General features: G+C 43.0%; 1 protein-coding gene across 5 annotated transcripts in view; it reads right to left on the bottom strand.

The window, feature by feature from the left end:
• The window catches only part of ATP6V1C2 (ATPase H+ transporting V1 subunit C2), a 50,478-nt gene extending 27,432 nt beyond the window's left edge, over positions 1–23,046 (bottom strand). For 3 of the 5 annotated variants that reach the window (XM_031466572.2, XM_031466573.2, XM_031466569.2), the window contains exons 1-3: positions 22,527–22,592; positions 21,338–21,492; positions 19,314–19,381 (exon numbers count right to left, since the gene is read on the bottom strand). In XM_031466572.2, the coding sequence (XP_031322432.1) occupies positions 19,314–19,381; positions 21,338–21,466 (197 nt within the window). In that variant the 5' untranslated portion in view covers positions 21,467–21,492; positions 22,527–22,592. Of the gene's footprint in view, positions 1–19,313; positions 19,382–21,337; positions 21,493–22,526; positions 22,608–23,029 lie in introns of those variants that run through there. The other 2 variants (XM_031466571.2, XM_031466574.2) reach the window with 2 other exon arrangements.
• Between the last annotated feature and the right edge of the window lie 2,537 nt (positions 23,047–25,583).

The following is a 25,583-nucleotide window of genomic DNA, read 5'->3' on the forward strand; positions in this document are numbered from 1 at the left end:
CCAATTCTAGCCTCTGGGGCTTTTAACTATAACAGGTACCCCTAGGCATGCACCACCATGGAACATCTCAGCATAGCATGATCTGATGAAGTTTAACTGCTGGAAAAACCACTTACTGCACATGACAAAAATGTCCCAGACCTGCCTGTGATCATTAACTACAGTTATGAAGAAAGTGTGGTATTACCAAATCAGAACATTTTTCTCATTGGCAGGAATCCAAGAGTCTATGTGCTGTTTTAAATTTACTTTTTCCATTTTACAGTTCCTTGTGAAAAACTTCACATCACAGGAGAGCTTCCTCCTTCCTTTCTTGGACTGCATAGCATTTCATTGCATGGCTGTATCATAACTAATTCTTTCTATTAAATATTTGGGTTGTTTATGCTCTGTTCTGATTGCTGTTTTTGATCACAGATATATAAACAAAGAGGTAGGTGGCCATGTTGTTACCCCTCCCCCACATTGTTGTAAGCCCCTTCCCCTCCAGCTGAAATGACTCCCAAGGGATAGAAAGAGCCAGTGCCCTTTCCTTCTCCCTTTATTTTTCTATTTTTCCCATTTTCGGAGCCAGACATTAAGACTAGAACATTCAAAAACAACTGTGCATATGGGGAAAATTGGAAACTGACTGTGCATGCCCAGGGAAAGCTTCAGAAAAGACCTGAGGAGACCTTAAGTTTATACCTCAGGCTGGTCCTTGGCTCAGAGACAGCCTACAATTAAAAAAAAAAAAAAGCAAAAACAATAACAAAAACATCAGGATCATATGATTTCCAGAGCTACCACATTATTAGATTCAAATGTTCAGTGTTAAAAAAAAAACCACACAAAACATACAAACAAACAGGATGGTAGGGCCCATTCAAAGTAAAAATATAAATCATCATAAATTGTCCCTGAAAAAGACCTGATGGCAGATCTACTGGACAGAGACTTTAAAACAACTGTCTTAAAGATGCTCAAAAAGTAAAAGAAGATTTGGAGAAAGTTAAGAAAACAAAGTAGGAATAAAATGGAAATATCAGTAAAGAAATAGAAAACCTAAAGAGAAACCAAAACAAAATTCTGGAGCTGGAAAGTACAATAACTGAAATGGAGGGAATCAAAGGCAAATTTGAGCAGAAGAAAGTCTCAGAAAACTTGAAAGTAGGACAATGGAAATTATTGAGTCTGAGGAACGGAAAGAAAAAAGATTGAAGACAAGTGAACAGAGCCTAAAGAACTCATGAGACACCATTAAATGGACCAATATATGCACTGCAGTAGTCCCAGAAGAAGAGAGAGAAAGGGGCAGAGAGAATATTTGAAGAAATAAGTACAAAGCTGAAAGACTCACACTTCCTGATTTCAAAACTTACTACAAATCCACAGAAATCAAGATAGCATGATGAATAAAGAAGATGTGGTGTATACATACAATGGAATACTACTCAGCCCTTAAAAAGAATGAAATAATGCCATTTGCAGCAATATGGATGGACCTGGAGATCGTCATCCTAAGTAAGCTAGAAAGAGAAAGAAAAATACCATATGATATCACTTACATGTGGAATCTAAAAAAAAAAAAAATACACAAATGAACTTACTTATAAAACAGAAACAGACACACAGAGAGAACAAACATGGTTACCAGGGGATGAAGGGGGAGGAAAAGGATAAATTAAGAGTTTGAAATTTGCAGATACTAACTACTATATATAAAATAAGCAAAAGTTTCTTGTGTATAGCACAGGGAACTATATTCAATATCTTGTAGTAATCTATCATGAAAATGAATATATGTATATATATGTATGACTGAAACATTATGCTGTACACCATAAATTGACATAACATTGTAAACTGACTATACTTCAATTAAAATAAAGATCTATTGAGAATTTAAAGAAAAAAAGATAGTGTGGTACTAGTATAAAAGACAGACATACCAACCAATGGAGTAGAATAGAGACCCCCAAAAATAAATTCTCATGGTCAAATGATTTTTGACAAAAGTGTCGATAGCATTCAATGGGAAAAGGGCAGTTACTTCAACAAATGGTGCTGGGAAAAGTAGACATCAACGTGTAAAAGAATAAGTTAAACCCTTACCTAACACCGTATGTAAAAATTAACTCAAAGTGGATCAAAGACCTAAATGTAAGACCTAAAACTAAAACGTCCAGAATAAATCATAAGGCAAAAACTTCACGATGCTGGATGAGGCAATGATTTCTTCAATAAGAGGACACCAAAAGCACAGGCAACAAGAGAAAGAAATAGACAAATTGGACTTGATGAAAAATTTTAAACTTTGTGCGTCAAAACCAACATCAACAGAATAAAAAGGCATCTCCCAGCATGGGAGAAAAAATGTGCAAACCATCTGATAAGAGATTAATATTCAGAATATATAGAGAATTCACAAAACTCACAATAGAAAAACAAACAACTTCATTCAAAAATGGGCAGAGGACTTGACAGACATTTCTCCAAAAGGAAATATACAAATATACAAATAAACACGTGAAAAGGGCCCACAATCACTACTAGGCATTAATGGTGAGGCCTGGTAAAATGCTTGGCAGAGCAACGACAAATGGCCCATAAACATTAAGATAAAAGCTCAACCTCACTTGCTGTAATACAGCATTTTTCACTTACCAGATGGGCATAGTAAAAAGATTTATAATTTCAGCTCTGGCAAGTACTCTAGGAAACAGGAACACCAACGCCATGGTGATATGGGGTGACGTGGGATATGGTGTTGATTTTGGCATAGCTTAGTGAGAGAGTTATTTTCAGAATATCAATCAAACATTTTTAACAGAGATATTTTTGCCCAGGTTTCTACTTCTAGGAATTGGTCCCTCTGATACACCGGCTCCTGCACACAAAACCATGTGCACAAGGATGTGCTCTGCAGAATGGTTTGTAACTGCAGAAGACAGGAAGCCATCTCAGTGTTACCAACAGGGACCCAGGGGATATCACGGATCACCAAGAAGTCTCTAAAAACCAGTGAGGCCGGCTTCTCACGGCTTGCCATAAAAGGCCGTACGTCATGCAGCAAGAGGAAAAAAGCAAATAAAACAGTATTGAGGGTCATGACCATATTTTTGTAGAAAACAAAAGACATAAAAACTCAAGCTTGGATTATGTGTAGAAAAGTTGATAAAGATTGGCACTCAACTGTTCAAATGGTGTCCTCTGGGGAGTGGGGCTGCAGAAGCGAAATTTGGATTTAAAAAATCCCATTGTTATGTATTAATAATAAGCCAATAACGGGATTGCAAATACACAAAGCAATAAATTAATAAAGGAAACAAGAGCATGGCATGCTACCTGGGCACAACCCATTAAGATTTCTTTCAAATTAACTGCTGTTACTCTAGCAAGTCATCTGGGAGCCCCCAAGGGGAGAAAGAGTAAGGTGGGGGGGTAGGAGTGGGCGCATTACCCAGGGGTGAGGCGGAGTGGGGCGGGACTGAGGAGGGAGGATGCCCTCAGCTCTACCTGACGCGAAATACAGAGCTTTCCCCCTGTCCTGGGTTTTCTGGATAATTCAAGCAAAGCAGGCTAAGGTCGGTCTGCCTTCCGGAAATTACCCTGTGCCTAGGGGGAGAGGGCTAACAGGTGACAGGCAGGGGCAGAGGGAGTTTCCCAGGGGTCCTGAAGCAAGGATAACGGTGGCTCCATTTAGTGAGCTGTCCTTGGTCCTCAGAAAGGCACTTGGCACAGATTCAGCTGAATTCACGGGAAAATGGAGGTGAAGCCCCAGGAGCTGAGGAAACAGGCTCAGGGAGGCTGAGAAACTTGTCCTCAGTCCCCTTGCTGGTGGCCGCAGCATCAGGTGGGACCGACCTGTCCCCAATGCCTTTAAGACAGGTCTCCCCAGCAGCAGCTGGGGGCACACCAGGGCCCGACGTGCCCCGCTGTGGGGAACCCAGACCCCAAGTCCCCCACATACAGTGCTGACTGGCCTCAGTGTCGAGGTACAGGGGCCGCCACAGGCCCAACCTCCCACTGCGGCCGCACGGCAGCCTGAGGAGTGGGGCCCAGAAGCTTCCACACAGGCGGGAGTCTGACCCCCAGCCGGTCCCCTGGTGACTCACAGGCCCTGGGCACCTCACCTGCTCTTTGTCTCTCTGCTTCCTTCTCAGTCAGGGGACATGCCCCGCAGCAAAGTCATCAGGAAAATGTGAGGAGAGTAATTCAGTGACTTTCTTTTTTATGAAAACAAGATCCAGTGAGGCCTCTGGAAGGTTCCTGCTCTGGGGCCTCTGGGCCCTCTGGGCCCACTGACACTTTCCTTTGAATTCTCTCCTTGCTTCTCAGAAACTTGGAGTTTCAATAATGGAAAGATATTTCCATCTTCAGAGGAATTCCACATGGCAAAGTCACACCCATCATGCAAAACAGAACTCGCTATGGCCAGTTTGGCTTTTGTGCAGCTTGATTCGCCCACATCACAGCATAGAAATTCTTGGTCTTCTTCAAAAAGCCAATCTACCTCCAGAGAAAATTTGCTCTCAGGGCATTGGGGGGGGGGGCAGGGGCATGGGGCTGAAATGCTTTGGGGTCTTTTAGGAAAAACCAGGAGTTCCCAAAGCACCAGCACACACTTGTCTAAGTTCTGGAGAGTTTGCCAAAAAACCCGGTCATTGTGCGCGACTGCAGGGGCCCCAGTGCTCACATGTGAAGAACACAGCACCACCAGCGTTCTGCAACCCGCAGCCCTCCCAGGGGACGGAGGGACAAAGGTCAGAAGGGACACATCACAAAATGGGACGATAGGTGACTGAGAAGCACCTGAAAAATGTATTCATTTATGCTGGTGATCCAAGAAATCCGCATTAAAACAATCACGCATCATCTGTATTTTGCCAGGGAAACGATCAAAGTCTTTTACAGGCACTAAATTGACAAGGGTGTGATGGAACATACTTGCAATCTCATTGGAAAACAATTTAGCAGCATGTGCAGACAACTTTAAATATCCTTTGAACCAATAATTCCACTTCTGGAAGTGTAACTTACATCACCTAAAATGAAGGCAAAGGTTTATGCAAAGATGCTAATTGGGGTGTTAGTTATAGTAGAATGATCTGTGTTCTATTACTGTAAGAAATAAAATGAAACAAGCCCTCCTCTCATTAAAAAAATCCTTAAACATTACTTTAGAGTCACGGAAGTGTGACTAAAACACAATTTGTCCACCCAGAATCAACACATGGGGTCATAGCTGGAAGGGCCTTTAGGGACCAAGGAGAGGTGGGGACTTCCCTGAGGTCACAAGGGGACCTATCAGTTGACCAGGGCGAAGACAAGGCCTCTAGGACAGCTTGATGCTCCCTGGGAGGGGGCTGCTGATGGGTTTCTTTGGGGGATGATGACAACATTCTAGAACTAGGTGGTGGCAGTGGCTGTACTATTTTGTAAGCATACAGGAGACAATGAATTGTACACATTAAGGGGATGACTATTACAGAGTGTGAATTATATTTCAATTAAAAAAAAAAACCAAAATGACAACAACAACAATAAAACATGTCCCAGCCTTTCTCGTGGCTTCAAGAATGGAGACCCAGCCTGGAAGAAAATGTCAAGCACTGCTTTGGCCCTTTATGCTGGATGCCACCACCTTCTCCAAGGTTCCTTGGCTCTGCTCCCTTCCTTCCCGTCACCACAAATCTGTCCGAGCTCTGCCCTGGGCGGCTGTGCTAGGCTGGTCATGCCATCTTTGTCTGGGTTTCCTTCAACAGCCTCCTCTGTGCTTTCCCTGCCTTTCCCAATCCGGCCTCTTCCTGCCCATCCCTCCCACGGCAGCCAGAGGGATCTCTAAAAATACACACCTTAGCGTGCCATTGTATTGCTTAAACATTATCAGTGGTTTCCCAAGAAGTTTAAATATTGACGTTCAAATCCCTTAGTAGAGTTTACAAGAAACGCCCCTCCCTGTCCGGCCTCCTCTTTCTCCACCCCTCTCCCCACCCTTGCCCTTCCCACGCCAGCCTTCAGGAGCCACCTGGATGCTACTCACACTTCATAACAGCCCAAGTGCCCTCTCCTCAAGGCAAGTCACCTCTAACAAATATGACACAGTGTTGGAGAACACCCCACCCGGACATGTTGCTTCCTGCACTCATCAAAAACGCACTATGTCCATTATGCCCCAGGCAATGTTATGGGAAACAGTAGTGAACAGACCTTTGTTGCTGCCCTCCTGGAGCTTACCCCAGGACCCTCCCTCCACCGTGTAAATTATCACCCTGCAAAAGTGCTGGTTTCCTCATCTGGTACGCCACCAAGCAAACAGATCTCTGAAAATGTATTAATTGGGTGATCATCAGCACCTGCAAAAATACAGTGGCTCCTAGAAAATACACAGACGCTCAGCAAATCCTGGCCGGCAGACTGGATCAATGCCCTAGGATGTGAAGCAGGTGTCAGTTCAACGCCCCTCAGAGCCACTGTGGTCCCCAGTCATGCCTGCTTCACTCACTTGTTACCTAGGATCCAGATGATTCCTCTACTCCTCTGTCTCGTATCCCAGAATGTGAACTTTTCAAAGAATGGGCATTTCTTAAAAACAAAAACAAAAACAAAACAAACAAACCAAAAACCCTTAGTATTGTTTATGTCTACAAAAGAGCATACTCAGTGCAGCTGTAATCAAGCTTAGTCCATGGCAAAGGGGCCATGTCCTCGGACCCCATGCTTTAGAGGGTCCTAAAGTGGCCCTCCTTCAAGCCACATCCATCCCACAGGGTCAGGAAGCAGAGAAAAGGTTTGAAGGTCAAAGGGGATGTAAGCACTCGCACTCTGGGTACCAAGATCCCAGCTGCCTCAAGGGGTAGGTATTTACCCAAGAGAAATGAAAACATATGTCAGTACAAAGACTGTACATGGATGTTCATAACAGCTTTATTTTCAATAGCTCCAAACTGGAAACCATCTACATGTCCTCCAGCCTCCTCTTTCTCCACCCCTTAGTGAATGGATAAACAAATTGTGGCTTACTCATAAAATGGAATACTACTCAGCAGTTAAAAAGGCTATTAATATACACATTACAATGGATAAATGGATATGGGTAAATTCCAAATAATGATGCAGAATGGAAAAAACAGCTCAAAAAAGAGTACATACTACAGCATTCCATTTATATAAAGGTTCCAAAACATGCGCTCAATCTTACAGTGACAGAAAGCAGGTTAGTGTGGAAGAAGGTGTCATACGGAAACTTGAGGGTAATGGATATGTTCATTGTCTTGACTGGGGTGATGGTTGCACAGATGTCAAAATTCATAAGTCAAGTTTTACATTTTGAAAATGTATCATTTATTTCATGTCATTTATGTCTAAATAGAGCCATTTTTTTAAAGCCTACACTACACTGAGGTAGAATTTCTTCCCTATCAAGATCGTGAAAATGCCAAAATTTGACAGCACATTTGACGAGAAAGATTATAGGAAACTGGGGGGTATTAAATTTCATTGCTAGTGAAAATGCAGAATGGTCAGAGAAATCTGACACCAGCCATCAAAATTACAAAGGCATATGACTCCTGGGCCCGGTAATTTGCTTTGAGAATTCACCCTGCAGAGACACCTGCACACTTTTACGTGCAAAGTAATGATGTAGGAGCCAGATGATGTGCTGCCGGTTACAGCCCCCTTCCCCATAAAAGTAAAAGCCAAGCGTCCATCTCTGGGGCTGGTTAATAAACTCAGACATCTCCCCCACGGGGAATGCAAGGTAGCTTAAAAGCAAGAAAAGCTCTCTACCTACTGATAGGAGAAATTTCCCTGGCGATGGTGTTAAGTGAACAGGAAGCAAGATGCTAAAGAGCACATGTGGGTTGCTGCCTTGCGGTTGAAAAGGGGAGAAATAAAAATACATGCTGGAATTTGCTTGCGTTTGCACAAAGACGCACCAGAAATTTATCCAAGCAACTCATGAAAGTGGCTTCCTAGGTGGGGGCCAGGGAGGGGCTGGATAGGAGAGCGTAAGGGAGACTTCTCAGAGTGTAGCCTTGTGTATTGTTTCTATCTTTGATGCGCGTGAATGTATCACTTGTCCAGAAAAAGAAAAAAAACTTTGTTATGAGCCTTTTAATATAAATTTAGAATCTCTGGCTTTAAGATACACTTCCCAGAAATGCTTTAGGCTCAGACGGGACACTAGCTGTGTAAGTGCTGGTGACCAAGAGCAACATTCCTCGAAGTCTCAAGCCCACCTGCCCAGAAACACCTGCGCCTCTGTTTAAAATGCAGATTCTCCACAAAAACAGACACATAGATCCATGGAACAGGATAGAGAGCCCAGAAATAAACCCATGCACTTACGGTCAATTTATCCACAACTAAGGAGACAAGAATATACAATGGAGAAAAGACAGTCTCTTTAATAAATGGTGCTGGGAAAACTGGACAGCTACATGGAAAGGAATGAAATTAGAACATTCTCTAACACTATATACAAAAAGAAATCAAAATAGATTAAAGAACTAACTGTGCAAGACTGGATACTATAAAGCTCCTAGAAGAAAACATAGGCAGAACACCCTGACATAAATTGCAGCAATATTTTTTTTGGCTGTCTCCCAAAAGGAAAGGAAATGAAAACAAAAATAAACAAACAGGACCTAATTAAATTTAAAAGCTTTTGCACAGCAAAGGGAATCATCAACCAAGTAAAAAGACAACCTACTAAATGGAAGAAAATATTTGCAAATGATATGACCCAATAAGAGATGAACATCCAACATGCATAAATAGCTCAAAAAACTCAACATCAAAAAACAAACAACTTGGTTAAAAAATGGGCAGAAGAATTCAATAGACATTTTTTGAAAGAGGAAATGCAGATGAACAGGCACTTGAAAAGATGCTCAACTTCGCTAATCATCAGGGAAATGCAAGTCAAACCCACAATGAGATATCACTTCACACCTGTCAGAATGGCCACCATCAAAAAGAACACAAATAACACATGTTGGTGAGGATGTGGAGAAAAGGGAACATTGTTGGTAGGAAGGTAAACTGGTGCAGCCACTGTGGAAAACACTATGCTGGTTTCTCAAAAAAAAAAAAAAAATAGGGGATGGGTATAGCTCAGTGGTAGAGCACATGCTTAGTTAGCATCATGTATAAGGTCCCAGATTCAATCCCCAAGACTTCCATTAAAAAAAAAAGAACGTTAAAAATAGAACTATCGTATGACCCAGCAATTCCACTCCTGGTTATATACCCAAACAAAACAAAAACGCTAATTCGAAAAGATACATGTACCCCAATGTCCATGGCAGCATTATTTACAATTGCCAAGGTAGGGAAGCAACCTAAGTGTTCATCAACAGAAGAATGGATAAAGAAGATGTAGGGTATATATACACAATGGAATACTACTCAGCCATAAAAAAAGAATGAAATTTTGTCATTTGCAGCAACATGGGTGGACTTGGAGGGCATTATGCTAAGTGAAATAAGTCAGACAGAGAAAGAAAAATACTGTATGATACCACTATATGTGGACTCTTAAAAATGGAAGTAATGAACATAACAAAAGAAGCAGACCCATAGATCTTGAGAACAAACTAGTGGTTAATGGTGGGGAGGAGGGGGGAGAAGCAATACAGTGGTGGGGGAGTGGGAGGTACAAGCTGTTGGATGTAAGATAGGCCACAAGGAGGTTCTGTACAACCCAAGAAATTTAGCCAGTATTTTGCAATAACTGTAAATGGACTATAATCTTTAAAACCCATATAAAAAATTTTTATGCCAAAATGCAGATTCCTAGGCCCTGACCCAAATGTACCCAATCAGCATCCCCAGAGGTGGTGCCCAAGGACCTGTATTTTTTTTAAGTTCCCCAGGAGGTGGTCTGGGTGCTAGCAGAGGAGGCCCACCACTGTGAGATGATGGACGTGTACTCAGTCAATATTTATTCAGCACCTGCTAAGAGCCAGGCACGGTTCTGAAGGCTGGGCATAGAAATACCCCTGCTTTCTGGGAGCTTATATTCTACAAGCGAAACACAGAGACGAACAAGGAAAGCATTAAATGGTAGTGTAGGGAATGTAGAGGGTTAAAACAGGATGACCTCGAGGGACTAGGCTGGCTGCTGGTCTGGAGGAGGCTCCTGGAGGAGATGACATTCCCAGTGAGAAGGGAACGACAAGAAGGAGCCCACCCTTCAAAGGTAGGGTGGCAGGTGGGGGCCTTCCAGGCTCGGGGAACAGGTTGTGCCAACGTGGCAGGAGGGGAGTGGGCCAGGTGGCTGTGAAGGAGGACACCTGGGGCCCCATCAGTTAGGGATCTAGGAGCCACAGTCAACAAGAGGCAGCATCTTCTACTGAGGGCACTGGAAAACCACAGGAGGGTTTCTAGCAAAAGAGTCACGCAATAGTGTGTCTTTAAAAAGATAATGGGGCTGCCGTGTGGGAGCAGGGAGATGGGTCAGGAGTTTGCTGAAAAACAAAGAACGAGATGAAATGGTTTGGATGAAGGCAGAGGAGTGGACAGATGTGGGACAGGCTTAGGGTGGAGGCCATAGGGCTCTGTCGTCGCTGGAGTCTCAAGTGGACAGTCAGGAAGAAGGTGCCCAGACTGCTTGAGCACCGGGTGCTTGAGCTCAAAGGGAGCCTTTGATGAGACGGGAAAGACCACTTCAGAGGCGAATGGATATGTGTAAGCTGTTCATTGAGAATGTGAACCTAGGAAGTAAAGCCAATGCCAAAAAAGAACCATTGAAAGCTGTCTCTTAAGCTCCTGAGAATAAGCCTAAGTGGCTCCATCTATGAAGCTGTGCAGGGTGCTGAGTGGACGTGCCTGGGCTGAGGCTGAGAGAACAGCAGGGTGGTGGCTCCCAGGAGCTGGCCCAGGTCTAAAATCGGAGTGCCTGATCTGAAATTCAACCTCCAAGCAGTCATTTGGTGAATTTCACCATGTTGTCTCAGGCTGGCCCTTACCCAGGGCATCCTGCACAGAAAGCAACATTCCTCATTCCCCGCTGGCTAGATTCTGGCTGGATTTTGGTTTGGTGAAAGCTGCTGGGAGTCGGGGAGAGGGGGAGGTAAGGGGTTGGGTAGGGGAGGGCGGGGGTTGGGGGTGCGGGCATCGGTATTGGGTCAACTAAGCAAAGCAGAAACTATCCCAGCAGGGCCTGAAGGAAGAGATGAAGGCAGGGCAGGCAGGGGAGAAGCTAGAAGGCCTGAGACTCATTAGCTACGTGACCATGCACAGCGACTTAACTCGGTCAGCATCAATGTTCTCATCTAGAACGTGGCAATCGTCACCCAGTTCACAGGGCTGTGGTGAAGATCCCATGAGGACACAGAGACACGGAAGGTGCCTAAGACAGCGCCTGGCACACAACGGGTGATCAATGAACGGCACTAAGTGAAACAGGGAAGTGATAACCAGCAGGTGGTGTGGACTCAAGACAGGGAACAATATAACAGAAGCAACGGAGAGCATCAAAGGGCAGCCCTCAGTGGGGTAAAACTGGCACAGACCTTTATGATCCAGCAGGGAGAGCAGCAAAGTTCAACAAGTGTAGGAACTTGGATACAGCAGATATGAAAATCACTGACACTGTGGCTCCAGGAGACATCAACTCTATACAATGAGAAGAAGAGAAACCAGCCACCCTAGGCATCCATGCAACACGTAGAAAAGGCAGCAAAGGAACCTTCAAATTCCAGAAGGTAGAAAGAGCACTTACTTCATTCTCTAACAACAAACCAATAATAAAAAATAAAATAAAATATGAAAAAAAACCCAAAGCAATAGAATTAGAGATGAAAAACAAAAACGGAAACAACAAAAAAACCTCAACAGTCCAGAAATTTTAAAAAGCATTCAAAAAAACTCGTAGAACATCTGGAAAAAAACAATGATGAAAATCCCACACGTCAAAAGTTACAAAATACCTCGAGAAAAATTCATTGCCTTAAATGTTACAGAATGAAACAAAAAAGAACATAAATGAATTCAGCATGTAACTCAGTATGTTTCACAGAAAAGAGCAAGGAAATAAATCCACACAAAGCCAGAGGAAGGAAATTAGGATAAATGTAAAATTAGAAATCAGAAAAGTGATAAAAATTGATTTTAAGAAATTGACCAAAAAAAGTTGCTTCTCTTAATAAGTGAAATAGGTAAACCACTGGGTAGCCTAATCAAAGAAAATGAAATACCAAAAAAATGAGAAATAAGTAGAGAAACTCACAAAAATATACATTAGTAGACTATGTGGTAAAAATAACTTGGAAAAGTTGATGAAATGAATTATTCTCTAGGAAAATGAAATTTACCAAAATCCAGACACCTCTTCCCACAAAGAGAAAGCTAAGAGACCAATAATCCTGGAAAATTTTGTGACTGGAGCTATTCTTGAAAACATAGCAGGCCCCAGTGGTCACAACGACACATTTTAAACCTTCCAGAAGCCAATCGTGGTAATGGTAATTTTACCATTGGTACATAGGTAATGGTACCACGTAAAAGCAGCTGTTCTCAGTCGTGGTGCCAGGAGCAACATCATGAGCATCACCTGGAAACTTATTCTAGGTTTTAACAAACCTTCCAGATGATTCTGACAAACACTCCACCTTGAGAGCCCCTGATGTGAAGTGTTTGGCCATTCTATACCAAGTATGGTCAGCAGATCAGCAGCACCAGGATCACAGGGGAGCTTGGAAGAAATGCTGAACCCCAGGCTTAGCCCAGGCCCACTGAGTCAGACGCTGCATTTTATCAAGATCCTCAGGGGATTCGTGTGCATGTTTGAGCTCTGTCTGGAGCTCAGCCCAGTGCTGTCCCGTGGAAACAAAATCAAGCCACACATGTCAGTTAAACATTTCTAGTAGCCACGCTTAAAAAAGTAAAAACAACTAAATTAATTTTAATAATAAATTTTATGTTACCCAGTATCCAAAATATTATTATTTTAACAGGTGACCAACATTAAAAATGTACAGAGATATTTTACGTTCTCTCTTTTGTACTAAGGCATCGAAATCTGATGGGTGTTACATACTTTCCACATCTCAATTCAAACCAGCCACATCTCAAGTGCTCAAAAGTCCCATGTGGTTAATTGATGTCATTTTAAACAGTGTAGAGAGAATCAAGACAGAAGGAACGCTTCCGAATTCTTCTTACAAAGCCATCACCTTTCTTACACTAACACAGCTTTCTAATTCTGTGCGGTCACACAATAGACCAATCTTAATATTGTGGTTAAGAATGAGGACTCTGGAGCCAGACTCTCTAATCTTAGCTAACCTTCATCAGTCACTGCACATCTCAGGGCTGTCACGGAGTAGGCATTCAATAAATGTTACCTATCATTATGTGATAATAATGGTATGATGTTAGTATTATTACTATTCATGCAAACTGATGCAAAATCTTAGAATGTTAGCAAACAGAGTTCAACATTCCAGGTAGGGTTTCTCCTTAGAATGCAAGGATGATTCAATAATTATGATATCTATTAATAAATATGCCATATTAATATCAAAGAAAGAAGCAACCAACTTGTTACATGCCACAAAATGAATTTGAAAAAGATTACAATACTTATTCCTGATAAACTTTTAGTAAAACAGAAACAGATACCTCCTTAGCATAATAATATATTTCAAAACAAGAGCTCAATAATATTTAATGGTAAAACACTAAAATTATCCCAATTAAAGGCAGAAACAAGAATAAGATGTCCACTACCATCACTGACAAATTAAACATTTTTCTGGAATACTAGCCTCTGCAATTAAGCAAGAGAAAGAAATGAGAGAACGGGAGGGGAAAATTATCATTTACAGACAATATGATCACATGGCTAAAAACCTTACAGATTAAACTGAAAAATCATTAGAAACAATAAGGAATTTAACAAGTTAGCAGGTCATGGAGTCAATGCATGAAAATCTCTATTTACAAACAATAACTATTTAGAGAAAAAATCTCATTTACAATAGCAACAAATAAAAACTGTAACACTTGGGGAAAAAATAAGATATTATGCAGGACCTTTTGAATTAAACATTAAAGCTTTTCCAGGGGAACAAAGAAAAAGAATTAAGTCAATTGAAAGATGAACTCTGCTCATGGAAACACTGAATTTTTTAAGAACGTTAATCTCCACTAATTTTAGTGTAATCCCAAGTGAATCAATAGCATATTTGCAAATCTGTTTGTACTCAATAGATTTATCAATATTGGGGCTGGATCATGAATGTAAGAGTGTGTATGTGTGTGTGTTTATTTTTCATTTTGTTTTGTTTCACCAGGGAAGGAACCACAGAAAACTCTAATACTGGTTACCTATGGGGAGAGCAACTGGGGTGAAGATGGAACTTTCGATTTTTTTTTTGTACGTTTTTATACTACTTGATTTTTTTAAATGTGTAAATATATTACTTTTTTAAAATGTTGACACTAGTGATCTGAACAATGAATAAGACATAAGTAAGACATATTTAAATGTCTGTATTAAAAAATACTATTAAACATCATAAAAAAATACCTGGGTGGTGGAGCTGGGACGGTGGGAAGAGGAAAGGGCCCTTTTCTGGTCAGTTCATATAAAGCCCAGGACCCCAAGTCCTGTTGGGGCTGGTGGGAACCCCTTGGAGGCAGGGTGGGCACAGACAGCATTAATGGGCGACTTGGTGAATCTGGATCAAGGGTCTGTTTCCCCTCCACTACCCTCAGCCCACCCAGCTCTTTCTAGGAGCTTCTGTCTGGGCATGTTTCTTCACCTGGAACATGAAGGAGTTAGATTAGATCTCTAAGGTCCTGTTCAGCTCGAAAGTTCCAGGATGCTTTCTTCCCTTCATTCATTTAGCTGGTCTTCTGGAGCTGACAGTCTAGCTGGGAAGGCAGTCATCAGATGATGCCACAAGAAAAGCACAAGGCCACCATGGAGGGCGCCATGAAGGAGGGGGTGCATTTGGTTGTAGGAGAAGAGGGCCAGTCGGCAGATCTGAAGGCAGGGAGGCGTGAGGAGAGTCTGGGGAAGCTAAACCGGATGATCAGGCGATAATAGGGGAGAGTATGGTTTGGGGAAGCCTTGAAACAGTCATTTCAGAGAGCAGGAGGTCAGAGAACACACACAGTAGGCCTTCTAAGTAGCTTGGAGGAGTCTAGAAAGCTCACAGCATAAGCAAGCATTCAATTGATATTTGTACAAGGCTCCAAGCTGTGTCATACAGATAATCTCAACCTGATAGCCTTGCAGTCACAGAGAAAAGAAGCTTAGATAATTTTTAAATATTATAATTTGCATCTCTTTAGCATGCCCTCAGAAGAACCAACTCCCTAAGATCTGCATCACTAAGCAGACATTCACACTCAGACGTGCAACCTTTGATCAGCCAACCCTCAGTCAACTTCACAGAGCCACGTGGATGAGGAAAAGCCACCAGCTATTCCACAAGCCAGGTAATGCACTCCGGGGCAGGGGACAGTCACCAAAGTTCCGTAGAAACCCTTGAGACGTCTCTGAAGGCCCAAGTGCCAGTGAAACGCAATGTTTCAACCAGCACCGTGAACCAGTCTAAGATAACCGTGCAGGACTCAAACACTGAAAAAAAAGAAGAGGCAGGGAGGGTCTTCCAAAGATAAAGTGATTTGTTTTCTCAAATGTTCGTGAATTACAGTGTAAATACAGAGTAAATTACCAAAGACAGGAAGAAGGAATAAATCAAAAAGAAAAGCAAGTCTCCGGGAAGCAAAAGCTGCCTTTCAGCTTCATGGAAAAACACGCTGGTGCCCTAAGCAAATAAATAATAAAAGGATGTGGAAACAATACACCTTGAAAACTCCTGTCCCTTCTCTGTTCTCCTGCCCAGAAGCAGTGCTGACAGGTTTATGCTGCCCAGGTTACATACCCAGCTAGCATTTATTTATCTAATAACACTTGCTTACTTTTAACGGAAGCTGATCTCCATATTTTATTAGTATATCCCATTATTTTACCCTAAGCTCCAGTATTAACCCCTAAACAAAAGTGATTTGACCCCTGGGCTAGATAAATGCTGGCAATAAGAATTTTGGGATGTTCAGACCACAGCACTTTTCCTTTCCCCCCAGATAGGGAGGCTCTTGAGACTATACACCCACAGGAAAAAATAAAACAACACACAGTAATTTTCATTCTTACCACACCTCGCCCTGTTTTTGAAAAAACTCTTTAATCCATACAGGTCCTGTTTCACAATTATAACCTTAACTCGACTTGCTTGCACGTTTTCATATTATTTTTTAAACACAGGCAACTTGTGCAACCAATAGGTACAGAACAAAACACTAACGTTTACTGAAAAAAACAAACAAACAAACAAAAAAGGAAAGTGGAGGTAACAATAATCCAGGGTCACAGAATTTTAGAGCTAGAGGGGGCTTTGGCGCACAAAAAAGAGAAGGACTTGTACTAGGGAAGAAAATTGGTAGCAAAGAAAGGTCTAGAAAGATAAAAATGCTGACCAGCTGTCATTTCTGCAGCGGGGCTGAGAACAATTCACACTTTTTTTTCTTTTTGAACAATTCACACTCCCTAAGCCAATACTGCCGTACCTCACTGTACAGTCTCGTGCTGTGGTTTGTCAGGACTGCCAAGAAAACAAAGCAATCACCAGCCTAGGGCAGTGGGCTGGCCTCTGTGGTATCTGTCAGACCCACCTTCCCATGGGACAGAGCAGCCTAAGAATGGAGCTGATATTTAGGGATCAAGCCACTTTTTCTTAGATGCTAGTTTTTCCTAGAACATGTCCTGGGATTTGATCATTCTTGATTCAACATGATTCTCCTTCATTCTTCCCTGAAAGCACAGAAATGATCACTATTATCCCATTTTACAGATGACAAAGCCAAAGTTGAGTTTTCTTTCTCAAAGACTGTGAGCTGAGAACTGGTTGGTGATTAGGGCTGCCTTTATACGGTTAGTCCAACATCCCACATATAGCAAAAGGTTACTAACAAAGGATTCTTTCTATTCTTAAGTGATGGATGGCGGAACAGCAACTGGGAAACAGAAAATGTAATTTCTAGCCTGTGGCACCAAGATGCAGATAAGAAACAGCGATGTAGGATCACTGGAACTCCTAATTACACATTTTCCATGAAAATGCATCAGAAAAGGCAGTAATCATCATTTCACTGAGAAAGTAAAATGCGTGTGTCTAAAGGCCTTGAAAATCTGAAACCCTCCATAGAGGCTCAAGCAGTCAAACCCCAGTCTCTCTGGTCATGCAGATCAGTCGGTGTATGACCTGGCCCTTGAAGACTCTTTCCTCATCTGTCCCACCTGCATTTTTCTTAAAACCAAGTGAAGACACTTGTTCAACGACAGAGTTTCATCTTCACCAAAATGAGGAATTATTATTACTTAAAACCTACCTAAAAGATAAATTATGGCAAATACAGTGGACAAGTGGACAAGTTCATAGTGAGATCAAAAGAACACAATATGGAGGGAAAAGCAAGCTACCAAATATGCATAACAGGATGTCACCTTTATTAGTATATGTATGCACAAATAATACTGATATTTAGATAAAAATTGGAGGTATACACTGCAAATATAACAAAACAGTGATTATCTCCAGACGGCATGTTTATGAGTGATTTACACTTTCCTTTTTGTGCTTTTCTATGATCTGTAAATATATTTTATAATTATGTACCAGATTTGTAATAATTTTTCCAAGTAAATAATTTTAAGACTCTAAAATATCCTCATACACTTTTGGTGAGTGTGCATAGAAATAACGTCTCGGAGGGTAATGTGGACACATCTGTAAACGTTTAATGCAAACACTCCTTGACACAGCATTTCAACTTTTAATTATCCTACTCCTATAAACTAGGAAAACAGACCGTCATTACAGCATTGCTTATAAAAGCAAAAGGCTGGAAAACTTAAATGCCCATCAATAGGAAGTTACAAATAAATTAGATGCCATTTATTCAGGATAATGCAGCCAGTTCAAAAAAAAAATGCAATTAGGAACTTAAGCCACTCCTTAATTAACCCTACTGCTAGCAGTATTGTTTTGAAAAAGATGCCAGTCCTTATGTGGTAGAATAAAATAAGAAGCCTGTTTTGAATGTAAATGTCTGTATTGATACAGTAACTTTATATAATTGGTGAGGGGGTGTGAAAATTAACTTCTTGTAAGGGCCAAATAACTTTAGTAAAAATAATTTGGCCACATATGAAGGTAATCGTTCTTGTTCAGTTAGGTATCTTTTTAATAACTGGAGACCTAAAAATTGCAAAATAATCATGGGGGGGTCTAAATTATGTTCTTGTTATTTTATTACATGTGTTCATATTAATTATGAAAGGTTATTTTTCACTCAGTACTGTTGTCCTTAGAAATCTTACCCAGAAAAGCGTTGGCAAAAAAAAACTTGCCTTTTTTGGATCTTTCATTTATTCTTGGTGTTCGACATTTGTTAAGGAAAAATTTTTTAACATACCCACCTTGGGTGGGGGCGGGGAGGATTTGAAATGAGATGATGTTTACTGAAGGATACGACTGAAAATTAAATCTGCACTTTATGAAAATTAATACTAACATCTTTTTCTCCCTCATTTTTTGTATTACTATATTAGCTAATGATCAAAGTTGTTAAAATTGGAAATTTATGACACAAAAATAAAATGGAAATATTTTGATAAAAAATTTTTTAAAAATTTTAAATTAAAAAATGCGATTAGGGACTGACATGTATCTATCTCTAAGATATGTGATTAGGGGCAGAATGTATGCTCTCACTTGTATAAAATTATTTTTAAGAATATCTTCAGGTTTCTTTGTACATGTACAGGCTATCTCTGGAAGGCTCCTAAAAATTATAATAAGAACATTGTCTCAGAAGAGGGGAAATGAGGAAATAGGATGTAGGATAACAGTTTTCACCAGTGAGCCTTCCTTTAGTACTTTGAATTTTTTACTATGTGCCTATGTTACTACAAAAAAAAAAAAAACCAAACAAAAAAGTTGAAAAGCCTTGGTGAAAAACTGCACCATTTTTCTAAGTGTTTCAGTAACTTATGCCATGATCCTCTTCATTTTGAAGGCAGCCCCCTAAAAAAATGCTGCCTCCGCAAATAACAAAACTATACACAGGACCCCGTGTGCTGCTGTAGCCCACCCAGCACCCCTTACCCAGACCTTCTCTGGCTCTTCCTGTGACTTCTAGGACCGGGTTTAGACGCGTGTGGGCTCAGTCAAAGCAAGAGCACTGTGTCCTCTGACAACAATGTCAAATTCCCTCTTGTATGTAGTAAATAAGAAATATTTTACCTTTCAGCAAAGGTATCCAGTTTCCCCAACTCATCAGAGAGGCCAACAAGGGAATCTAAGGTCCCCACCTAGAAAGATGGGAGAGAAGTTAGAGACTGATGCTTTGTAGTGGGGGTGGGGGTGGGGTGGGGGGGTGCACCCTTTCAACAACAGTGCAGGGAATTCTGTAACTTCCATCTTGACTGAGTTGTCCTTAATCAGTGGTCAAACTGGAAATTGAGAAGAGCTCTCAAGGGAAACCAGTGGATTTTGGATTATTATTATTACTATTATTATTATTTTGGCCAACAGGATGAACTGTCATTTTCTCTGTCATAGGAAGGAGTCACTATGTGTTGTGGTTTGCTCTCAGCTCATTTACCTCTAAGAATTGCAGTCTACTCTTCAGGGATTAATCCCCACAGTCAAGGAAGAGATGTACCAGAAAGCAAGTTAAGGAAGTTACTATGTCTGAAAGCCCTTCTTCAAGGTAGTCCAGCCAACCCCTCCCTGTTCTTTTTTTCTATTATTAACAATGATCTTGCTGGGGCCAGGGGCAGCTTTTCCTCCCACTCCCATTCGTGAAAGACCTTTTCTTGTCAGATTACTTATAGTGATCTGTTTCTTATTGAGGAAATTATTCCAGTGTCCAAAATTGTATTTGAAGGTCTACTCACAGAATCAGAAGGAGAAAAGTTTGTTATCATGTTATCAACCACCAATCAGACATTGAAAAGTAATTAAGAAAGTGTGAATCCTGAATAGCTCTAGTAAGTGAAGTTGTTTCTTTTCAAGCAACTTGATTTTAAGCAACTTTGGGTAGAAGTCAGGTCTTTTTTCGTCTTTGTTCCCTCCAGTCTAGCACAGTGCCTCACACACAGTAAGCAAAGAGTGGATGCTTTAACTTACTAAGCCTTCACAGTGTCTGACTCTGGACAAACAGTGGCAGGTTTGAAAGGTCAGCAAGATATGTGTTCAGATCCCAGTGCTGCCACTTACCAGCTCTACAGCCCTGGTCTCCTTTCTCAGTCCATCCTCGCCTATAATGAGGGATTGTGTAGATCTGAGACCATGCACTTGAAGGGCCTGGACCCCAGCAAACCGCTTTATAAACACTAGCAAATGTAGTAGCATCATCAACTATGGCAGCTGACACTGCAGTTCTTTTGCCAGAGGGGCAAACTGAGGTTTGAAAGAGGATTATATAGCATTTGCTAGAAGAGCCGCCTCTGGGCGATTAGCACATTGCTCCAGAACCCAGGATGAATTTACACCGTAAAGGCAGAAAGACTGCCTTAGGCTTCTCGCCCTCGAGGAAGCACCACTCATTTTGAAGTAAGAAGACTGTACTTATCCTGCTCTTCCTTCATGCTTGTTTCATTTTCAAATCTTTCTGCTATCTTCCCAGTTACCCCTAAATCTCCTTCCCTTCCATCAGAACCAGAGGGACCCTGGATTTCCTGCCCTGTTCCCAGTTCAAGAGCACCTCTCCAAGCCTCTGAACCTCTCCAAGCCTGAACCTCTCCAAGCCTACACATCTGTGAAGCCTCCAAGCCATGTTGTTAGTCTACTCAGATGCTGAAGACAAAACAGGAAGAATCCAAGAACAACTCATGAGGACCCAAGTGTCTAAGACACACTCTTTCCACTTTTTGACTGAAACCTCTCCAAGCCTACACATCTGTGAAGCCTCCAAGCCATGTTGTTAGTCTACTCAGATGCTGAAGACAAAACAGGAAGAATCCAAGAACAACTCATGAGGACCCAAGTGTCTAAGACACACTCTTTCCACTTTTTGAAGACACTGCAGACCACCCTCTTCTTTCTCTCTCATTCTGCCCTGTGGCTCTAAGTCCATAGGCACCAGAGTTAATTTGGGGCTCTTCGTGAAGTCCCATACAGACCACTGACTCCTCCGACCTTCCTCACCCTAAGGCGTATCCTCAGTGAAGATGCCTTTGCCCTGTGGTTTTCTCCTTGGCTTCCCAGAAGACATGCACCCCACCCTAGCCCATCACCTCCTTCCTCCTCCCCAGAAATTTTACCTTGAAGTCAGGAATCGTGAATTTGGTGTTATAAGACAGGTTGGACTTGGAGGTTACTGTATTCATCCTCTCTAGTGCTTGTAAATTTTCCTTATCTCCAGGGGCAGAAATTAACCAAAACTCCGACATGTTTCCAGTCTTCTTTTATCCAGTTACTGACCAGAACCACAGCAACATACACAAACAGAAACAGGAGGAGATAAGTGTCAAATATCTCCAGCTCTTCACCACTCCCTTCCCTCACAATTAATCCTCTCCACTTTTCCCATTTGTTCCCCTTTGACCTTCCAGGTCAGTTTCTATAGTTCCAAGGACGCGACTTGCCCAAAGCAATGTGCAGATCTTCACTGTCTAATCTCCACTTAGAAAGCCCTCAGGTCTTCGCAAAGACTCCCAGATCCTCCTTCCTTGGGTGGTTCTGACTAGTTTTAAAGAAAGGAGGAGGAAGGCTGAGTGTGATTCCTGTTCCACTGACTCAGGCAAGGAGGTAGTTCCACAACAGGCGGTCTGGGCAAACCCCAGATCTTAACGGACTGACCCTGAGATTGGAACTAGCTTTTAAGACTCTATACAAAATAAGGAGGGAGGGGGGAGCTCCTAAAGTCGTTTTTCCACTAGACTACTTGTCTGCTCTGCAGCGGTGGGTAACTTGCCGGGCCTGGCTGGTAGTTTCTGTCCAGCGTCTGCGCCTCCAAAGTGCATTAGTTCTGCTCATTCACACGTGTACGCACGTGTACGCACCCACACCTTTCTCCCCTAGGCCTGTTTCTCCCTTCCATCGCTTCTCAAAGCGTCTCCGATGGCTACGAAAAAAACGGGATGATAGCCAGAGACCCATCGGCGAGCTTCTCTTGTGGACCCAGTTTCACTCCACTCCAAGACAATCCTAGTCCCTTCTAATCCCGCGCACAGCGAACACATTTCCTTTCGGTCTTGACTGCTGTTGGTCTGGGGACAAACTGGCCCTGCGCAGAACCTGGGGAGATGCCACCTGCCCGGCCCCTGGGAGGGCGCAGCAGAGGCGTCGGTGCCCTGGCTCCCAAGAAGAAAGCGCGGCTCTGGACGGTGTCGGTGGGCCGAGGCCAAGCGGGGACCAAGGGGACGCAGGCGACTCGCGCCGGTCCCCTGAACGCGACGCAGGCCCTCTCCCCACGTCGCATCGGGTCCCCGATCCGCCGCGCGTCCTTACCGGGAGCCCGCGGGCCGCGCGGGCGGACAGCGGGCGGACGCGGGGCCGGAGCGCACGGCCGGCTCCGGGGAGGCAGCGGCTGAGCGCGACGCTCCGCCCTGAGCTTTTATCCCAGCGGGAGGCGTCCCCGCCCGGCGGTATTTGCCCCGCCTCCCGCCGCCGCCGGGCCGGGGGCGCCCGCCTGCCTGCCTGCCCGCCTGCCCGCTGCCGCCACCGCGCCGCGTGAGAGGGCGGCGGGCCCGGCCCTTCGGGTCTCGGCCAAGATCCCCGATCCCCGACCGGCGGGGCTGGGTCATGGCGGCATTCTGGGGAGGATCGGACGGGGTCCCCAACTCCACGACGTAGCAGAGCGGACGACCGAGGGAAGCAGGCAAGGTAAAGCACTCCATACCGGGAAACGTACCCTCGGCTGCCGCCGCCTCGGGCCTCTCCACCCCCACCCCATCCCCGGACAGTGACAGAGGACGGGGTCTCGAAGAGAATTACCGAGAGACAGGACTCACCTGTGGAGAGCGACGCAACAGGTTCACATATGTTTTGGACATACACCTGGGCAGAGAAACATAGCTTCCTGTCGATGTGGGCGTGAGCTTGGTCTCGGTTGCCAAGGAAACTCTCCACTGCCCGACGCGCCCACCTCACCATCTAAATCGCCCCGTAAACAGGAGGGATTTAAAACTTACGGTCTAGCACCATGAGTTCATGATCTGTGCTGTCTGAAAGAGAGAGAACCCCTAGAAATTAACGTGTGAGTGTTAATAATAATAATAACTCTGAGAATTCCTTTCCTCTGGAGTCAAGGAGGAGACTTAAGTGCATCCTTCTTCGTGGACAATATTTTCAGTGGTTTCTGGGAAAGATAAAAATCTCAGAATTCTTCTTGGGGGGCGGGGGTGGGGTTGAAGATTTGGTTGCTTCCCTTGAGAATGGTCTTCCCCTTACTCTGTAACACTAGCCAGACGGGCAACCTAGTGTTGGAAATGCTTTTAGAGCTTTGGAAAGAGGTGTAAGGTGTAGCTGCATATGCTGGGATGAGAAGCCACAGGTGCAGGACAGAAAGGTGACTTTTAAGGTCACAGCAGGATCACACTGCAATCCTATTGTGGATTTGGGATTGGCAGCTTGGAACTCCTAGCACCTGCACTCTGCATCACCGTGATTGGGACACTTGGGTACATTAGTCAGTCCTTGCAACACCTTCCTGAGGGAGGACACCTGAAACCGAGGGATGAGGAAATCCAGTGCGTACAGGAAGGTTAAGTGGCAATTCCAGGGAAGGAGTGGCCTGGTTGGACATTGTTGTGGGGTCTCCGATTTTGGACTTCATGTGGTAATGCCATTCTTTCATCAGGGAAAACATAATCTAGAGCTGAGAGCAGACCTCATTTACCACGAAGAGTAGTGATGCCCACAGAGGCTGCTTGAATTGCCAGGTGCCACACAACTGATAAATGGCAGAGCTATGAGTGGAACTCTGGTCCCTGATCCAAGTCCTGGGTCCTTCCTACTGCTCCCAGCAAGGCTGCAGGCCTGGGTCCTGGCTCTGGGAGAGAAGTCCTGCTTCCCACTTCAACCCACGTTTCTGTAGCCTTCCACGTTTAGAACCAGTGACCTGGGTTCTCAGAGATTGGGCAACCCATTTAGAAGTGTCCCCAGCTATGCTTACAACCTTCTTCTTTCTATAAATATGGTTTCCTTACACAAGCTTGTTTCATGAAGTAAGAGTCAGACGCAAAATAACACCCGAACATCTGATTAAGAAAAGAATAAGAACTGTAGTGTTCCTTGTCTTACTCAAAATCTACAATCTTTCTGGTCTTTCACATCTTACGTTTCTGGTTAACTATTGGAATTTACAATTCTTGATATCTACTTCTTTAGGGGTTGCTTGATTTTTCTTCAAATAACCTTTTTACCTCCCCACTTGTAAAGATATTTCTATGCTTCTTGTAAAGAATTTGGAGAACATAGAAAAGTATAAAGAAGAAAGTAAAAAATCACCTATATTTCCATGGTCTGAAAATAACCACTAACATTCAATTTCTCCTTGTTATTGTTTCATGTATATTCATATATATGGGCTTTCTGGCATGACTGAGATTATATGTTCTATATAAACTTTGGCATCCTGCTATGGATTGCTTTTTAAAGATAAAAAAATTATCAAATCTATCTTATCAGTTAAGGATAACCCAATGTCATCAGCAATTTACCACAGCTCAGAACTTGAGTCAGATCCATTTGATTTCAAAAGCAAATAAAGAGATCTTGTCGGTCAACTTACATCTTGAAGAGAGAGAGGAGAGAGAGAGAAACACCACTAACTTGCCCAGGGAGGGGTTTGATGTGCAGTTTTCAAAGCGATTATATGTACTTACCAGTTTTGAACTAATTTGTGTTCTGCTCTCAAGTTTCCCTGTAAACTGAGCTCAATCTTTAACACAGAGAAACAGGGAGACATCAACCAAACATTGTGGAGCCCGATTCTTAGGGATGTTAGGAGGAAGTAAAACAGCGTTCCTACCCTTTATGGAAGAAAAACGGTTCTCTTGCTTATATCAGCCTGAAGCAATGCTGCACAGCCCATATTCAGTTTCTCCGACAACCCCCCACACTCCCAAAGGCTCTGAAATCTGCAGCTAAAGGACTACACATTTAAGTGCCTTCACCATCACTTTTAGAATAACCCCAGGTTATGAAAAAAAGTTCACAGACACAATCTTGAAAGAACCCAGGTCATAAAGAATGCCACCTCTTCCTCGGAATAAAGGCTGGGGAGGAAATGCCATCAGCCATGAATCATTTCTAGCTTGCTATTAATTTGGCTTTGGCTAGATATTCCAGAAATATTTATGCAGCTGGCACTGGTTCTGCATTGAGCCAGCTGAAGTCTGTGCAGGATGGAACAGTCCCATCAGGTTTGGGAACCAAAAGGATGAAGCTGGCCTAGTTGGTCTGTTGTCCACTGGCCCCTCCCAGATGGCACCCTCTTGGACCTCTTTAGTACATCACGGAGACAGCCCTTTCAAAGATGCTCTTTCCAAATTAGCGCAGACA

Source organism: Camelus dromedarius, chromosome 15 (assembly GCF_036321535.1).
Source record: "Camelus dromedarius isolate mCamDro1 chromosome 15, mCamDro1.pat, whole genome shotgun sequence".
NCBI classification, from domain to species: domain Eukaryota; kingdom Metazoa; phylum Chordata; class Mammalia; order Artiodactyla; family Camelidae; genus Camelus; species Camelus dromedarius.